Consider the following 20366-nt stretch of genomic DNA (forward strand, 5'->3'; position numbering starts at 1 on the left):
TCATGCTGATGTCATCGAAAAGCGACGAAACATATTGACAATCAGAGTGCTGATGGAAGGGAGTTATGGCTTCGGGGGGTGAGTGTGATGTATTTTTGAAAGACACAAGAAGTGCATACGATGGTGTAATACAAAAACAATAATAGGAATTAACATTGGCATGGATGCATTAGGCATACCGACGGTCATCACATACTGACAATATGCTTTTTTTTACTGCTGGGGACAGTGTACAGCTCTGGCTACTTCTCTATCAGTCTTTATCCCATTCAATAGGTTGACATTTTATGGAGTTGTAAAAGGTCCATTTATCTCCATTATTGTTTCTAAAAATGCTGTATTAGTATTTGAATATCAAAATGATAATTCATTGTATGTATCAAAAAGAATCACGTTATTTTGTGAAATGTATTTAAAACACAAAACCATAATAATAAACAATAATAATTTCCTTTTTTTTAATCCAAAAAATAGGGAACAACTGTAATATATATATATATATATATATATATATATATATATATATATATATATACAGAATAGATGAAACTTGCACTCACTGGATTTTTAGAAAAGGTGCTTTATTTAGCACAAAAAGTGACGTTTCGGGGATCAATCACCCCTTCATCAGACGTCTGATGAAGGGGTGATTGATCCCCGAAACGTCACTTTTTGTGCTAAATAAAGCACCTTTTCTAAAAATCCAGTGAGTGCAAGTTTCATCTATTCTGTATCAAACCGTGCCTGCACCCTGGTAGATGCCTTTTAAGTGAGAGTGCGCTTTCTCTGCTTTTATTATATATATACTTATATATATATATATATATATATATATATATATATATATATATATATATATATATATAAATAACAAAAAGGGAAATGAATAGCGCTGTTTCTGTTACACTGTTATTATAATTGGATAAGTACGTTTATAATGATGATAGTGAATTTTTAAATATAATTAAGCTCCCAAAAATGTACACATATAACCAAATGATTGATGTTTAACATAGGTTAATGGACCCAGGGCCCCAACACATTCAAACTTGTATATATTATGTATGATTGCAATCCTGTGAATATAGCTGAAATTCTCACTTACAGGATAGAACCTCAATCCTATGAGGTAAGATGTTTGCACTGCAGAGGAGTAATTTTATGGTAGTCAGCTTCCCTCTGGGTGTATGGTGAAGTTTTCAAGTGCCTTACAGGAGTCAGTGTTCCTTCTGCCCCTCCGATGTATGGGGCGCGATACAATAAAGATCGTAGTTTGCGGTGCAAGCGAGAGAACCCCCGCCGCCTGTAGTTTCAGCTCGCAACTTGAGCTATCACATATACGGCGCCGTCAGATGCTAAAGTGCCGTAAGTCTGACAAACCAGCGATGTCCAGAAATCTGCGTAAGTACAAATTTCTGGAGTCGCCAGTGACTTAAGGCACTTTAGAAACTGCCGGCGCCTACAAAACCTGACTAGAAGTTATAAAATCACCCGTACTGTCTAACACGCCTCCCAAACATAGCCCAACACGTCTAACCCTCTATCCGTTATCCCCCTCACTATCCTAACAATAAAAAATGTATTAACCCCTAAACCGCCGCTCTCGGACCCCGCCGCCACCTAATAAAGTTATTAACCCCTAAACCACCACTCCCGGACCCTGCCGCCAGCTATATTAAATCTATAACCCCCTAATGTGAGCCCCTACCCTGCCACGATCTACCTTACCTACCCCCTAAAGTGAGCCCCTTACACCGCCGCCATCTACCTTACCTACCCCCTAAAGTGAGCCCCTTACACTGCCACCATCTACCTTACCTACCCCCTAAAGTGAGCCCCTTACCCCGCCGCCATCTACCTTACCTACCCCCTAAAGTGAGCTCCTACCCCGCCGCCATCTACCTTACCTACCCCCTAAAGTGAGCCCCTTACACCGCCGCCATCTATTTTATAAATATTAACCCCTAATTTAATCCCCCTACACCGCCGCCAGCTATATTAACCCTAATTATATTAGGGTTAATATAGTTAATATAGTTATTATATATATTAACTTTATTAACCCTAATTATATTAGGGTTAATATCGTTATTATATTATATATATATTAAGTATAATAACCCTATCTAACTCTAACATCCCTAACTAAATTCTTATTAAAATAGATCTAATTAATATTATTAATTAAAATATTCATATTTAAATCTAAATACTTACCTATAAAATAAACCCTAAGATAGCTACAATGTAATTAATAATTACATTGTAGCTATTTTAGGGTTTATATTTATTTTACAGGTAACTTGGTATTTATTTTAACTAGGTACAATAGCTATTAAATAGTTGATAACTATTTAATAGCTACCTAGTTAAAATAATTACCAATTTACCTGTAAAATAAATCCTAACCTAAGTTACAAATACACCTACACTATCAATAAATTAAATAAACTACAAATATCTAAACTAAAATACAATAAAATTAAATAAACTACAAATATCTAAACTAAAATACAATAAAATTAAATAAACTACAAATATCTAAACTAAAATACAATAAACTAAACTAAATTACAAAAAAATGAAGACATCGCCGGATGGAAGAAGACTTCACTGCCGCTTGATTGAAGACATCGCCTGGATGGAAGAAGACTTCATTGCCGCTTGATTGAAGACATCGCCCAGATGGAAGAAGACTTCTCTGCCTTAGTGAAAGTTTCACACAATATGTGTCTGTGTAGTCAATGTCTGCTCAACTAATTACTCTGATTATATAAAACCAAATTTTCAGTGTTTATTTATATAAATATATAGTTTGTGTTATTTAACGTTTTAAGATATAGTATGACCATAAAAAATGTGGATGAGGTGCACTGTGTAATGAGTCTTATGCACCCAAAATTCTTTGATGATTAATATACAATACTATATAGAATCAATGCTACTTCTGGAAATTTCATACGTCTTAGATTCAAATACTTTATAGGTATCTCTATTTCATATAAATATATACCAAAAAAAACAAAGAGGAGATTAAATCTTAAATAAAAGTTATTTATTATAACAATATAAAATCAGATTTGAAAAAGGGACGTCTCCCCAAAGTGTAAAAAATAAAAACTAATATCTAATAACAACGGAATCTAAATCCTTAATAATTTCTTGCAGCTCTGTATAACAAGGGAGTTTTTGCCATCAGATTTCTAAGAATTTCTAATTGCCGTATTTTCTTGACAGAAATATTTCTTGTTATGGCAATATAAAGTTGTTACAAAGTCAGTAAGGTTGTATAGTATGCAGTCCCAAACTTAGCGGTTCAAAGTAAGGCTAGGTGAATGTTGTGATACTTAGAGTATGAGTTACCTTCTCCTTTACAGCCGGTTCAGTCACTACTGTTTTCCTCAGTGACTGAACCGGCTGTAAAGGAGAAGGTAACTCATACTCTAAGTATCACAACATTCACCTAGCCTTACTTTGAACCGCTAAGTTTGGGACTGCATACTATACAACCTTACTGACTTTGTAACAACTTTATATTGCCATAACAAGAAATATTTCTGTCAAGAAAATACGGCAATTAGAAATTCTTAGAAATCTGATGGCAAAAACTCCCTTGTTATACAGAGCTGCAAGAAATTATTAAGGATTTAGATTCCGTTGTTATTAGATATTAGTTTTTATTTTTTATACTTTGGGGAGACGTCCCTTTTTCAAATCTGATTTTATATTGTTATAATAAATAACTTTTATTTAAGATTTAATCTCCTCTTTGTTTTTTTTGGTATATATTTATATGAAATAGAGATACCTATAAAGTATTTGAATCTAAGACGTATGAAATTTCCAGAAGTAGCATTGATTCTATATAGTATTGTATATTAATCATCAAAGAATTTTGGGTGCATAAGACTCATTACACAGTGCACTTCATCCACATTTTTTATGGTCATACTATATCTTAAAACGTTAAATAACACAAACTATATATTTATATAAACACTGAAAATTTGGTTTTATATAATCAGAGTAATTAGTTGAGCAGACATTGACTACACAGACACATATTGTGTGAAACTTTCACTAATTAGATTTCTTAAGCTTTCACTAGCGCCCTCACGCCCCACTCCCCACTCCCCCATTCTCGTATAAACACAAAATAAGTCTGAAGGACTCATTTACTGTGAGGTGTTTGGAATCACTGTTTCCAGCGCTCTACTTACTCCACTCACACCTAGAAAGACTTCTCTGCCGCTTGATTGGACATCGCCCGGATCGGATGAAGAGTTCTGCCCGGCTGGGTGAAGACAAGGTAGGGAGATCTTCAGGGGGGTAGTGTTAGGTTTTTTTTAAGGGGGGTTTGGGTGGGTTTAGAATAGGGGTATGTGGGTGGTGGGTTGTAATGTTGGGGGTGGTATTTGTGGGGGGGGGGTTTACAGGCAAAAGAGCTGTTTTCTTTGGGGCATGCCACTCAAAAGGCTCTTTTAAGGGCTGGTAAGGTAAAAGAGCTGTGAACTTTTTTAATTTAGAATAGGGTAGGGAATTTTTTTTTATTTTGGGGGGCTTTATTATTTTATTAGGGGGCTTAGAATAGGTGTAATTAGCTTAAAAATCTTGTAATATTTTTTTTATTTTTTGTAATTTAGTGTTTTTTGTAATTTAGTTTATTTTATTGTATTGTAGTTTAGATATTTGGAGTTTATTTAATTTATTGATAGTGTAGGTGTATTTGTAACTTAGGTTAGGATTTATTTTACAGGTAAATTGGTAATTGTTTTAACTAGGTAGCTATTAAATAGTTATTAACTATTTAATAGCTATTGTACCTAGTTAAAATAAATACCAAGTTACCTGTAAAATAAATATAAACCCTAAAATAGCTACAATGTAATTATTAATTACATTGTAGCTTTCTTAGGGTTTATTTTATAGGTAAGTATTTAGATTTAAATATGAATATTTTAATTAATAATATTAATTAGATCTATTTTAATAAGAATTTAGTTAGGGATGTTAGTTAGATAGGGTTATTATACTTAATATATATATAATATAATAACGATATTAACTATATTAACCCTAATATAATTAGGGTTAATATATATAATATAATAACTATATTAACCCTAATATAATTAGGGTTAATATAACTGGCGGCGTTAGGGGCTTATTTATAAAATGGATGGCGGCGGTGTAAGGGGCTCACTTTAGGGGGTAGGTAAGGTAGATGGCGGTGGGGTAGGGGGTCACTTTAGGGGGTAGGTAAGGTAGATGGCGGCGGGGTAGGAGCTCACTTTAGGGGGTAGGTAAGGTAGATGGCGGCGGGGTGGGGGCTCACTTTAGGGGGTAGGTAATGTAGCTGGCGACGGTGTAGGGGGATCACATTAGGGGGTTATACTTTTAATGTAGGTGGCAGCGGGGTCCGGGAGCGGCGATTTAGGGGTTAAATATTTTATTAGGGATTGCGGCGGGGGATCGCGGTTGACAGGTAGTTAGACATTGCGCATGCGTTAGGTGTTAGATTTTATTTGGCAGGTAGTTTAGGGAGTTACGGGGCTCCAATAGACAGCGTAAGGCTTACTACGGCTGCATTTTGTGGCGAGGTGAAAATGGAGTAAGATTTTGCCACGTAAGTCCTTACGCTGTATATTGGATACCAAACTGCGCTGGTTTAGTATACCTGCCTATGGCCCAAAAAACTATGGGCGAAGGCAGAAATATACGAGCGTAACTTCTAGGTTACGCGGTATATGTGATACCAAACCAGCGCAAATTTCGGCGTCGCCGGCTTTTGCGGGCGACGCTGCATATCGGATCGGGCCCATGATCTTTCCTTTTCAGAGTATGGTAGATCTGGAACCTGCTCTTCGGCACAAACTCAACCTTTATCCGCTCTCACTCGTCTTAGACTACCTGCAAGGTTATTATTCTCACTTCCTGTTTATCATCTTACCTCATAGGATTGAGGTTCTATCCTGTAAGTGAGAATTTCAGCTATATTCACAGGATTGCAATCATACATAATATATACAAGTTTAAATGTGTTGGGCCCCTGGGTCCATTAACCTATGTTAAACATCAATCATTTGGTTATATGTGTACTTTTTTGAGAGCTTAGTTCTATTTAAAAAAAATCACTATCATCATTATATACATTGTACTTATCCAATTGGAATAACAGAAACAGCGCTATAAATGTCCCTTTTTGTTCTCTTTCTATCCATTTTTCAACTGGGAAGTGTCAACTTAAGTTTCACTTCAGTGCACTTTCTCCTTAAAGGGACACTGAACCCAATTTTTTTTTTCTTTCATGATTCAGATAGTGCATGAAATTTTAAGCAACTTTCTAATTTACTCCTATTATCAAATTTTCTTCATTCTCTTGCTATCTTTATTTGAAATGCAAGAATGTAAGTTTAAATGCCGGCCCATTTTTGGTGAACAACCTGGGTTGTTCTTGCTGATTGGTGGATAAATTGATCCACCAATAAAAACATGCTGTCCAGAGGTCTGACCCAAAAAAAAAAAAGCTTAGATGTCTTCTTTTTCAAATAAAGATAGCAAGAGAACGACGAAAAATTGATAATAGGAGTAAATTAGAAAGTTGCTTAAAATTTCATGCTCTATCTGAATCATGAAAGAAAGAATTTGGGTTCAGTGTCCCTTTAAAGGGATAGCAGCTCATGTTTTTGGTTATTGTTTAGGGAATAACAGCAACCTAGTCTCTTTCTTCAGTCTCCTATTTACTTGCGCCCTGTATTTTCCACTTTTTGTTAAAATATATATATATATATATATATATATATATATATATATATATATATATATATATATATATATATATATATATATATATATATATATATATATATATATATATATATATATATATACAGTCAAACCAACTGGGGAAAAATGAAGGGTGCGCTGGCTTTTTCCCCAGTTGTTTGACTGTGAGCCTGCATTGTGTGGCTGTTTAGGGACCCAGGTTTTGGAAGAGCCCTTGACATAACACATAACTAAGTCTTCCATTGTTACTTTTTATTTTAGTTGTGAGCTTGTAAGTGAGTGCTGGACTTATATTGTGTGTGTGTGTATATATATATTGTGTGTGTATGTATGTATGTGTGTGTATATATATATATATATATATATACACACAGTATAATGTATGTATGTATGTGTGTATATATATATATAGATATAGATATAGATAGATAGAGATATATATATATATATATATATATATATATATATATATATATATATATATATATATATATATATATATATATCAGAATGAAGCACTCGCAGAATTTTCATTAAAATGGTCAACTATTTATTGACATTTATTCTAATAGGACTTACTCCCACTTGCATTATTGTTGAGTTGGGGTATAATTTTATTTTGCTTATTTATTACTTTTTCTCATGGGATAAGAGCTGCTGTGTTCGTACTAGGATATGTTTTATAGCTATAGATGTATTGATTGCTTCTCTGTTTCTGTAGAAGATGAAGTCAACCTTTTGGTTATTGTAGTTGATGTCAACCCTATCTGGTGGGGACAGCAGGCACTGCTTCAGTCAGAGGTACAGTATTTTATAACAAAATACAATTCAAGTTCAGCACTATTTAACCCATCTATGGTGGCTGTAGCACTTTTTGGGAATAAGTTCCTCTAATAAAAGATATTGCTTTTTAAACTCTACAGTGGTGCTGTCGAGCTTTGTTGCAGTATAGTATTTTATCTCTACCAATATATTGTTTATTAAATAAAATATGTGTGAGAAATATATAATGTATGTATCTGTGTTTTGGTTTGACAGGTCAGCCTTCCAAAATGTATTGATTCTGTGCTGGTAATGGGAAATGCCCACCTGTTTATGGGCCGTAACAATAAACTTGCTGTAATCGCCAGTCATATACAAGAGAGGTAAGGTGCTACACATACTGCTCTATTCATGTTTCTGGCTAGAATTCCCAATTTGCAGATGGACAGTGTTTACATGTCTGTATTTCATTGCAAATTGTGTGGCACAGTTGTTCCCCATATTTACCAATGGCACGAGCATTCATGCAATGCTGCCCCCCTGCCCTCACTCAGCCAATTGCATGAGAATAGTGTTTGTCAATCACCCTGTCTAAGGAATCTGCCAACTCTGTTTAAACTGCTGCGTCATGATATCACTTGCAGGATCAAATGGCGGAGCCTGCAGCCAATCAAGGCTTTCAGAAATAATAAATCTAGCCCTTTGTATTTGTGCTTCATTAGCACTTAGTAGTCAGCAGATACCACAAATAACGTTTTAATATATTATTTATAAGTTGTCATATTTTTTTCTAAAAATGTTGCTTGATTCTAATGTTCCATACATCAGGGAATCAGCCATGAAGTACATACTCACATTTGTTACTGTCACTTTGGCTGTAAGCCTTGGACTCTCAGCCTGGAGGTTATGATAGAGAAGGTGTGGCTGAGCATTGTTGGCAACAGTTCTAATATTTTTTTTGTTTCCACTTAACATAAAAAACTACCACCCTTTCTAGAAATAAATATCCAGATGTCTATGTACTGTTGAATTTTTTCTGCATCATCTAACTGGGATTGTCCTTCAGTGCCCGCAAACTATGGGGTAGATTTATTAAGAGGCGAGCGGACATGATTTGCTGTAGCGAATCATATCCGCTCGACCTCGCTAAATGCGGACGGCGGACCTGAAACGATGGGGCTCTGAAGCAGCACCCGCTGCTTAATAAATGAACCCCTATGACTTGTCTTAGGATGTCCAGATCTGTCTGTTTCTTTTGTACAGAGCACTCTAATTGTTAGACAAAGGTCATGCTATTTCACACATTTTCTGCTTTATGCTCTATAGTGCTTTTTTTTTTTTTTTTTTTTTTTTTTTTTTTTTACATTTTTATAGGATTCATATAATATTGTAAGATTTTCAAAGATTTCTCCTACTTGTCAAAACAAAAATAGTTTTTTTCTTTTTAAACATAGCTATAGTTCAAGTGGAAAATGATTTAAGTTTGTATCTGTTTCCAGTTCATCATATGTTGCTTGCTTTGTTTGCCCAATTTCTCTCTACAGTCGTCTCTTGTTTCCGGGAAAACAGTGGAAATGTGGGGATCTTTCTGCAGAGGCAGCAATCCAAGAATCCAATGTTTCTGGCAGCAAAGATGGCAAATATGAACTGCTGACAGCAGCCAATGAAATGATTGTGGAGGACATCAAAGATCTAATGACCAAAAGTAAGAGAGTGTTAGTGGCTTTTAACAGGACATAATGATGTATTCAAAGCAAATATTAGCCAAAGAATAATATGTAGTAGTATTTTTTAAATATTAGTTTTAATTTTATCAATAGCATCCCTGCAACTCTGTGTTTAACCCTTGCAAAAGGGTTAAATGCATACTTAAAGTCCCGTCCTGGAGCTGTAGAGAACTTCTTGCTCCGAGCAATAACTGTCACTGACCCAATCAGCATTGCTAGCCGCACAACCCAGTACTTTAACTATGTTTCACTTCTTTGCGAGTGTTAAACACATAGAGTTGCAGGGTCACTAGCAGTGTTCCCTCTAAGGCTAGTTTTGTATGCGGCCCAGCCGTGAAATGGTTAATAAGAGAACTATAGTTTGCAGTTTGCAAATTGCAGGGTGTGGTTACCGTATTAACTGTTTCACTGCTGGGCCACACAAAAACTGTCCTTAGAGGGAACACTGGCCACTAGTGATAAAATTACATGCTGTAACAAATTACAGTGTCATTTTTTCCCACTATAATGGCTCTTTAATAGCTGCTGAAAATGAAATTGGCTATTATAAAAACACTGCCTTAATGGGCCTTTTGGTTTTTAACTATCAAAAAAATGTGTTTCTATGTATCTAAATGTCAGGAAATGTGAGTCCCTGTGCTTGAAATTGAATCTCTTAGCATATGTTTACCTTTTATTTTAACATTTGTTTCTGCCATGTGTGAATGATGAATTAAATATGCTATAAAACATTTGTTATGATTATTTTTACTATAGTTTTTTTTTTTTTTACATCCTATATAATAAAAGGCCAAGTGTGTTTGTCCGAAACTGTCATGCGCAGTAGAGACTGTGCGCAAGGACAAACACACCTGGCCTTCCAACTGACCTGGCGTCAGCGTGTGGTGGAGTGGGCGTGGCTGACGGTGCGACGCGGGCGGGGTCAGATGCTGGGGCCGACTGCTGAGACAGAGAGGTCTAAAGAGGGGGGGGATAAAGAGAGGGAGAATGACAGCAAAAGAGAGGGGAGAGAGCGCAAAAAGAGAGGGGGAGAGAGCGCAAAAAGAGAGGGGGAGAGAGCGCAAAAAGAGAGGGGGAGAGAGCGCAAAAAGAGAGGGGGAGAGAGCGCAAAAAGAGAGGGGGGAGAGAGCGCAAAAGAGAGGGGGGAGAGAGCGCAAAAGAGAGGGGGAGAGAGCGCAAAAGAGAGGGGGGAGAGAGCACAAAAGAGAGGGGGGAGAGAGCACAAAAGAGAGGGGGGAGAGAGCACAAAAGAGAGGGGGGAGAGAGCACAAAAGAGAGGGGGGGAGAGAGCACAAAAGAGAGGGGGGAGAGAGCACAAAAAAGAGAGGGGGAGAGAGCACAAAAAAGAGAGGGGGAGAGAGCACAAAAAAGAGAGGGGGAGAGAGCACAAAAAAGAGGGGGGAGAGAGCACAAAAAAGAGAGGGGGAGAGAGCACAAAAGAGAGGGGGAGAGAGCACAAAAGAGAGGGGGGAGAGAGCACAAAAAAGAGGGGGGAGCACAAGAGGGGGGAGAGAGTGCAAAAGAGAGGGGGGAGAGCACAAAAGAGAGGGGGGAGAGAGCGCAAAAGAGGGGAGGGGAGCGCAAAAAAGAGGGGGGAGAGAGCGCAAAAAAGAGAGGGGGAGAGAGCGCAAAAAAGAGAGGGGGAGAGAGCGCAAAAAAGAGAGGGGGAGAGAGCGCAAAAGAGAGGGGGAGAGAGCGCAAAAGAGAGGGGGAGAGAGCGCAAAAGAGAGGGGGAGAGAGCGCAAAAGAAAGGGGGAGAGCGCAAAAGAGAGGGGGAGAGAGCGCAAAAGAGTGACAGCAAAAGAGAGGAGAGAGAGAGAGCAAAAGAGAGGGAGAGACAGCAAAAGAGGGAGAGAGAGAGAGCAAAAGAGAGGGAGAGAGACAGCAAAAGGGGGGGCAGAGAGAGAGCAAAAGAGAGGGGGGGAGAGAGAGAGAGCAAAAGAGGGGGGAAGAGAGGGAGGGAAGAGAGAGAGAGCAAAAGAGAGGGGGGAGAGAGAGAGCAAAAGAGAGGGGGGAGAGAGAGAGCAAAAGAGAGGGGGGAGAGAGAGAGCAAAAGAGAGGGGGGAGAGAGAGAGCAAAAGAGAGGGGGGGGGGGAGAGAGCAAAAGGGAGGGGGGATAGAGAGAGTAAAAGAGAGGGGGGAGAGAGAGCAAAAGAGAGGGGAGAAAGAGAGAGAAAAAGAGAGGGGGGGTAGAGAGAGAGCAAGGGGTGGGACCGCTGCACTGCAAAAAATGGCCCGTATATACGGGCTTTAGGACTAATTTTAAATATAAAAGAATATTATCCATGTAGACTTTCTTTACTGGTTGTACAGTTGAGATTTACAAGAATTAATGGTGCTGTTAATAATTACACTTCCATCACTTGCAGTATTCTTACGTATATATTTTTTTTTCTATTCAGCTACAGAACTGAAAGGACAAAGGACAGAAACGCTGTTAGCAGGATCACTGGCCAAAGCCCTTTGCTGTATCCTTTTAACACATTGGCACTGGAATCAGTGGGGTTTTGAATAGATGATGCTTTTAACGCCGTTATGGCTTTGTATTCTGTCCAAATTTTTCTGGGCTTTAACGCAGATGGACGGAATACAACGTCTTAACCGGGTGGCTTTCCTGAAGCCACTGGCGCTTCCCTGAAGGGATCGCGGTCTGGAGGGCGTGCCTAGCATCATAGGGACACCCCCCTGACGCGATCCCATCATTGAAATCTCCTGACCACTTTCACAATCACGAGATTTCAAATTGTTTACATCGGAACAGTTGTTCCGATGTAGACACTAACCCCGGCAGGAAAGGGTTAAAAGTCCAACTCCTGATTTTTGTTTATTGATGAGATAGTGAACTTTCCAAATGCACAAGAATAATACTTCAGATCACACTTGAACATGAAACCTTTATGATGCTATGAGAGGTCTGAAACTCACCGTTTACATTTTTAAAGTTATTTTTACTCCAAATGGTGGCATATGGTTTGGATTAAAGGGTTTTTTTGGTTTTTTTTTTTTAAGATTTTCCGGTTATTCTATCTTAACACATACTATGTGTTTCATTTACAAATAAAATACATGCTTGTCCATACACATTAAATGCCCATCATAGTGAACAAATCCATTGAGAGATTATCTAGAACATGAAATATTGTAAAATGAATCATATTTTGAAGATTAAAAGTTGATATGTTTTAGTGGACAGACGTCAGTATAGTAATGAATCATTTTGTGTGCAACAATAAATTTGGTGGTTTAAATACACTTTAAAAATTGTGTCTTTGTGCCACTACTAGTGTTTTTTTAATTAAACATAAATATGTGCAGATATTAATAAGATCAACAAAGATGCTTCAGGTATGTATGATCAACCTTAGCTCAATATTATCATGGACGGTTAATGCTACATTTATGTCTAAATTTATGTTGCACAGTCATGCTAACTTTAAATAAATCTGCTCTAAGACTTCAAATATATTATACGTAAATATTATTAAAAACATTAGACTGTGGCTTTATATGTCTCAACAAAATATGCAAATGGTTTAAGATTCTTTTAGAGATAGGAAAAAAATTATCTCATTGATTAGGCACTGCTTAATATTTAATTTGTCCTCATGTTTGGCAGTGCAAACAGCCTTAGATGTCAATTTCTATTAAAACATATAGTTTACATGGTCTGTGCTACTATTCTGACAGTATTTGATCAATTAAAGGGTTATTTTTTTGCATCCTATGAGGTATTGAGAATGATTGTTTTAGATTTGAAAAGTGTTTATCTTTGTGGGACATGTTTCTGTTTGTTTGAAAATGATTTATACAATTATACTGTATGTTTTGAAATTACTTAGTAATTTAGTTTAATTCTTGCTTTTCTATTTAAATACAGCTGTGCAGGAAGTGAAATCTAGAATTTTGGTAAGAGTGCAGTTCCTCTACAATGTTTGCATCAGGAGTAAAAGTGGGTTTCTAAATGAAACTTGCATTCTGTAACTTTTCCCTTCTCTCTCCAGGTAATTAAAGCAGCAGAAGACAGTGCTCTACAATATATGAATTTTATGAATGTAATATTTGCCTCACAGAAGCAGGTTAGTGAAGTGTTACCTATACCTTTTATTGGTATTGCTGGTGCTGCAAACTAGCACTGAGCATGGAAAACATTGTTACTGTATAAAGTTACAGAACCTGTTTATATTGTTTCCTTTCCAGAATATTATCATTGATGCGTGTGTGCTGGGCTCTGATTCTGGACTACTACAGCAGGTATAGCTTGGTCTGTTTGTGTAGATACTCATACCTGAGAGATTGACTAGACCATAACTATATGTACTTTTATGTTGTTATAATATTTATTGTGTGTTTTTAAGGAACAAATGTGTACTTACAGAAAGGAGGAGACAAGACATTGATGGAGATGATGTTGAGTGTGCCTGAGTCTGTATGCCAAAAACAGGTGTACGCTACCAAGAATATATTGTTACTTACGCATGTGTAACAATATATCCTTATAAAGCATAGCTCAGGTTACATTCAAAGGTTGGGGCTACATCTAACAGGGAGATTCTCCTTTTTTATAATTCAGTGATTAACTCATTGGCTGCCAAAGAGGGTTGCAGCAGACTGTATAGCACATTTCAGCCTCATTGGCAGCCAACCGGGAATGACTCAATGATCTACATCCATCCCTGAAACATACTGCTTTTACATGGTTCACAGAGCCAGATGCAGGCTGTAATAAGATGGTTATTTGTTATACCATTTATTAGAGATGTGCATTCGGAAGTTTTGTGAACCTCCAAATGCGGAAGAAGGTGGCCCTTCGTGCCGCTCGGCTATTTTTGTTGCCAAATTCATTCTTGTGCAACAGCAACACGCTAAAATCTGGATTTGCACAGAAAACTCGGAATGCACATCTCTACTGTTTATTATTAATACTTCACAGCTCATTTATTTATTTATATATAAAATTATTACTAAGTGGTATGTGCTTGTGAGACAGAGTAAGGAAGACAGCTACTGCACCCACATCTGCCTTTAAATAACATACTTAAGCAGTGTGCCCCCTGGAGTTTGAGTAGTTTAGATGCTATACAGGGAGTGCAGAATTATTAGGCAAGTTGTATTTTTGAGGATTAATTTTATTATCGAACAACAACCATGTTCTCAACGAACCCAAAAAACTCATTAATATCAAAGCTGAATAGTTTTGGAAGTAGTTTTTAGTTATAGCTATTTTAGGGGGATATCTGTGTGTGCAGGTGACTATTACTGTGCATAATTATTAGGCAACTTAACAAAAAACAAATATATACCCATTTCAATTATTTATTTTTACCAGTGAAACCAATATAACATCTCAACATTCACAAATATACATTTCTGACATTCAAAAACAAAACAAAAACAAATCAGTGACCAATATAGCCACCTTTCTTTGCAAGGACACTCAAAAGCCTGCCATCCATGGATTCTGTCAGTGTTTTGATCTGTTCACCATCAACATTGCGTGCAGCAGCAACCACAGCCTCCCAGACACTGTTCAGAGAGGTATACTGTTTTCCCTCCTTGTAAATCTCACATTTGATGATGGACCACAGGTTCTCAATGGGGTTCAGATCAGGTGAACAAGGAGGCCATGTCATTAGATTTTCTTCTTTTATACCCTTTCTTGCCAGCCACGCTGTGGAGTACTTGGACGCGTGTGATGGAGCATTGTCCTGCATGAAAATCATGTTTTTCTTGAAGGATGCAGACTTCTTCCTGTACCACTGCTTGAAGAAGGTGTCTTCCAGAAACTGGCAGTAGGACTGGGAGTTGAGCTTGACTCCATCCTCAACCCGAAAAGGCCCCACAAGCTCATCTTTGATGATACCAGCCCAAACCAGTACTCCACCTCCACCTTGCTGGCGTCTGAGTCGGACTGGAGCTCTCTGCCCTTTACCAATCCAGCCACGGGCCCATCCATCTGGCCCATCAGGACTCACTCTCATTTCATCAGTCCATAAAACCTTAGAAAAATCAGTCGAGATATTTCTTGGCCCAGTCTTAACGTTTCAGCTTGTGTGTCTTGTTCAGTGGTGGTCGTCTTTCAGCCTTTCTTACCTTGGCCATGTCTCTGAGTATTGCACACCTTGTGCTTTTGGGCACTCCAGTGATGTTTCTCAGTTCATGGGCAGTTATTTTGCGCCTTGGTTTTTCCACACGCTTCTTGCAACCCTGTTGACTATTTTGAATTAAACGCTTGATTGTTCGATGATCACGCTTCAGAAGCTTTGCAATTTTAAGAGTGCTGCATCCCTCTGCAAGATATCTCACTATTTTTGACTTTTCTGAGCCTGTCAAGTCCTTCTTTTGACCCATTTTGCCAAAGGAAAGGAAGTTGCCTAATAATTATGCACACCTGATATAGGGTGTTGATGTCATTAGACCACACCCCTTCTCATTACAGAGATGCACATCACCTAATATGCTTAATTGGTAGTAGGCTTTCGAGCCTATACAGCTTGGAGTAAGACAACATGCATAAAGATGATGATGTGGTCAAAATACTCATTTGCCTAATAATTCTGCACTCCCTGTATATTGCACGAACATTGAGATAAACCCAGAAAGATGGTGAATACTTTATAAAGACTATCACCTTGTTTTTTGGAGGTATTCACACCAATAAGCTCTTTTTTTCACTGAGATTAATCCTTTTTTTTTTGTTGTTGTTTACAGGCTTGTGACATTACAGGAGGTATCTATCTGAAGATACCAAAAGTAAACTCACTTCTGCAATATTTATTGGTAAGAGAAATAGTAACACTACAAAAATAGTGTGCAAGACACCATCGGTAAATTATTTTTCTATGTATTTATGCGTATGTTGTTCTCATGTCCCTGTAATAAATCATGTTGCATTGGGGAAACATTTGAAATGTAAAGCAACATCACCACCGCAATAAATTAATGTTTCTTATTGTAATTAATCATAATGTTAAAAGAAAAACTAAAAACAGGAATATTTATTTGATTTTATTTTTTTGCTTAGCACTGATATATTGTACAAACTTTGGAAATAGTCAGCAAAAATTAACATGGCCCTATTAGAGTTTTTTATGCTAAAACATACAATTATCCTAGTGTTTCACACTTCTGGGCGTCTTTTACTATACATGGTAAGGATAAATATTGACAAATACTTATTTTAGACTTAAAATTACCCAAAAGGAAAAATGAGAACTAAATTTGCTAAATAACCAAAATAACCATCTCCGACAGATTATCTGCTGCACATTCAGTAGACCTTTTTTTTATACTCTAGTGTGTCCCAGCACCATGATTGATATTCTCTAGTTTATACAAACTATAATTGCTACATTGGCTCATCAAACAGTTAAATATACACTTATTCTATTTTGCTATAGTGGGTTTTCCTTCCTGACCAAGATCAGCGGTCACAGCTGAACCTTCCACCACCAGTCCATGTGGATTACCGAGCTGCATGCTTTTGCCATCGCAACATGATTGAGATTGGCTACGTTTGTTCAGTTTGCTTATCTAGTAAGTGTACTTGTAACCGGAACTTAATATTATCTGGCTTAATTCCATGGGACATTCTAAAGTAAGTTCTCCATTAAAAGTCATTAAATACAACATTTAATTAAAGGGGCAGTGCACTTTAAACTTGTTTTTCCCTTAACGTGTTTCCAATTACCTTTTATAGCAGCTGCAGAGTATAAAATGTATGGGAAATTGCTTGTTTAGTTTTATTTTTGCATATGAAATAGATGTTTTTGTTCTTTGAATCTACAACCTATAAAAACAGGTAGAGCTTGCAGGGAAATCAGACTATAGTTTTATCACTCTCTGTATAAACACATGCTTTATCTTATCTCTGTCTGTATACCAAAGCCATAGGGGCTGATATTTAAAACCTTGCCGGTATGGAGATCTTGTATTGTTTCAAATAAAGAACACTAGATAGCAACATAAACATTTCTCAATATAAAATCTGTGTTTCTAAAAAAAAGTTTAAGGGCCTCGCCGCACCGCCAAGAATTCCTAGAATATCTTGCCTGAGTGTTTTGAATATCAGGCAGTTAGAGAGAACATTTAAAAAATAAAATTGTATTGCTTATCTTCCCTGCCTTCTTCAGCTGGCTATGCGTACACAGCTATTGCCTATACGTAAATATAAAAACCTTACAGTATAAGTAGGGATACCAGAGACAAAATCAAATTTACAATGCTGATATAAAGGTAAAGGAGATATTTGTTAAGTTAGTTTAATACACTCTAGCAGGTAAAATGGATCATTGACAACAAATTAAAAGGGAGAAATATAACAACATTGCAATATGCAATCATTTTATTTTCCCTATTTAGCAGTATAATGTCTCTGAAAAGTTTGCTTGTTCCATTTTCCCCAGAGAAGCTGAAGTGTCTCCATTATATATGGTGCAACCATTCTGTTCAGTGATTGGTTAGCTTATAGCACCAGCTCATTTACATTTGTCTGTAATCTTCCACAGCACAAGAGACTTCTGTTATCAAGTTTACTTTGTACTTTTGCTTCCTTTGTTTAAACGTAGCCCCTTTCTATAAGAGCTTACTGAGGTAGGTAGGCTCAGGAGCATGCACACATTTCAAGCATTATATGTATAACATTGTTTCACAAAATGTTGCAAACACTGCTGCCATATAGAGCTCAACATACACAGACACACTTAGAATCAGGACAGTTTAAAGGTCTATTATAATGATCACCTTATGCCCTATTTCATTAGAGTGTGTGATTTTATCACCAGTGACGCTGCAACGCTATGTGTTTTACCCATGCAAAGGTACATATGGGAGCCGAAGAGTGATAAAATGACATGCTCCAATAAATTACAGCGTGTAATTGTATCACTGTAGTGACCCCTTCATTTTGCTTTCTGTGTAAAAAATGTAAATTTAGATCTGATATACAAACACTTAGACATGATTAATGGGACATTGTATTGTAAGTTTGATTCCCCTTAATGTGTTTCCAATGACTTGTTATGCTAGCTACAGAGTATATTATATTGGAAAGTGTGCCTTCATTTATTTTTGTATACAAAATATAGTTGTTTTTTTTGCTCATTGAAAATGCAGCCCATTTAAATGGACTGATCTTGCATAAAGATCAGGCATTCTAATCTATGTCTCTATGCACACATGCTTCCTCGTTATCTCTTTGTCTGGTACACAAAGGCTGATACTTTTAGAGCCTGATCAAAAACTTTACATAATGCATACAAATCTTGCAAACTCTTTATGGACGTTTTATATATAAATATACATTTTGCCTTCCTAATATTCTAATATTCTTTTTGGGACCCCACCAGAGCTTTAGGGAGATTAATTGAAAAATTACCATTTTAGTATTTGTCACTCTTCCCCCCCCCCCCCTAATTGGGCTTCTTCTGATTCATGTTTACATAGCTTTTCTTTACAGATTACTAAAATATCCGTATTTTCAGTATAGATGATGGTTTTAGATGGCAAAACCAGCTATTTCATATTGCAAAATAAATGCTAAGGAGCTATTTGTTAACAGTTTAATACACTTCAGCAGGTCAAATGGATCATTGGAAATATTAAATTGGTGATAATTAGACAGTACAGTGTCTCTTAAATAGCTTTACAGCTCAAACATGCAGTCCCTTTCTTATATAGCTGTAATTTCTGTATTATTTTACCTCTGTGCAATAATATCCTTTTTGGACACTAAAGCCAAATTAAACTTTCATCATTCAGATAAAGCATGTTTTTAAAGGATTTCTAATTTACTTTTATTATCACATTTTGCACATTATTTTTATATTCACACTTTCTGAGGCACAAACTCCTACTGAGCCTGTGCACAAGGTCACAGGGTATACATATACTAGTCTGTGATTGGCTGATGGGTGTCACATTATATGGGGGGATACATTTGTCAGAAATAAAAAATCTGCTTATTATTAAATTAAGAGTGTTTATTGCATTGCATTTTTATTATGCACTTGTTAATTATGTAATTCTACTACATTTGGGTTATTAGTAGCTGTTTGCAATTAACATAATTAGATATGCATTTGTGAGAATCTACCCCAGTGAGTGTGAAGTATATCAAATGGTCATCATCTGCACTTATTTTCTGCCAGAAGAAATTTCCATGATAAGATCAGCCTAATTGGCTTCGTTTTTATTATCTTCACACTAATCCACTATTTACTGTTTTTCAGTATTTTGTACCTTCAGTCCCATCTGCACCACATGCGAGTAAGTTCTTTTATTTTTCCCATTCCATAATTCAAAGTTGTATTAAACAGTACTTTTTGGTCTAATGTCTTCATTATTTTAATTTTACAGGACTGCCTTTAAAATCTCACTTCCTCCTGTAATGAAAGCAAAGAAGAAGAAATTAAAAGCTATGTTTTAAACAGAAGTCCAAAAGCCTGTGTAGGCCATGCAAGTGTTCCTGTAAAATACTCATTACTCTTCACAGTGACCAGCATTATTATGGCTGTGTTTGCTGCATTGTTATGCTGTAGTTTTGCAGTATGTTAGTTTGTGTTGTAATTTAACTCATTTAGCTGCTATGTTTAACTAAAAACGTTAGCAACTTCAAAAATCCGGTCATTTGAGGTGAGAATTTAGGAATATAGTGTGAAGAGTATGTATACTATGTATATTAAGAGATGTACTGTTAGAGCAATTCATTAACTAAATGTCATGGTGTCATTTAGAAGAAGAAAGAAAAGGACACTTTTGTGACTTTTATTTCAGAAAAAAGATTTTTTTTTGTTTGAAAAGTTTAAAAGTTTGTATGTTTTGCAAATGTTTTTGTATAAAATAAATATATGCTTTTTTATTAATAATGTTGTATGATTTCTTTAATCAACTAGATTTATTTGTATGTGTAAATAATAAAGTATATGATTGCATGCTCCAGAAGGATGTGCTGCACCTGCTGTCTGCTCGATACTCCTGTCCCATAGCTTTTTGGCGGTGAATTCTCGCGCCTTACCCCAGGTCTGGGGTTGCTGTTTTTGGATAGATTGAAACACCATCTCGGGAACCCCTAACAGTGATAATACATCTCACTGT

General features: G+C 36.6%; 1 protein-coding gene across 1 annotated transcript; it reads left to right on the forward strand.

The window, feature by feature from the left end:
- Nucleotides 1-2: 2 nt before the first annotated feature.
- Nucleotides 3-20137, forward strand: GTF2H3 (general transcription factor IIH subunit 3). The gene is made up of 13 exons (XM_053701816.1): nt 3-78; nt 7508-7587; nt 7825-7931; nt 9093-9253; nt 11678-11743; nt 12591-12620; nt 13153-13181; nt 13277-13351; nt 13473-13526; nt 15984-16052; nt 16673-16808; nt 19502-19538; nt 19629-20137. The coding sequence occupies exons 1-13, from the start codon at nt 66-68 to the stop codon at nt 19696-19698; spliced, it is 927 nt and encodes a 308-aa protein (XP_053557791.1). The 5' UTR covers nt 3-65; the 3' UTR covers nt 19699-20137.
- The last annotated feature ends 229 nt before the right edge of the window (nt 20138-20366 follow it).

Source organism: Bombina bombina, chromosome 2 (assembly GCF_027579735.1).
Source record: "Bombina bombina isolate aBomBom1 chromosome 2, aBomBom1.pri, whole genome shotgun sequence".
Lineage (NCBI taxonomy): Eukaryota > Metazoa > Chordata > Amphibia > Anura > Bombinatoridae > Bombina > Bombina bombina.

Excerpts from the sequence above, each read along its gene's own strand:
- GTF2H3 (XM_053701816.1), top strand. Across the intron at positions 7,932-9,092 it reads GCCAGTCATATACAAGAGAG|TCGTCTCTTGTTTCCGGGAA; the intron begins GTAAGGTGCTAC and ends TTCTCTCTACAG. Across the intron at positions 12,621-13,152 it reads GATCAACAAAGATGCTTCAG|CTGTGCAGGAAGTGAAATCT; the intron begins GTATGTATGATC and ends ATTTAAATACAG.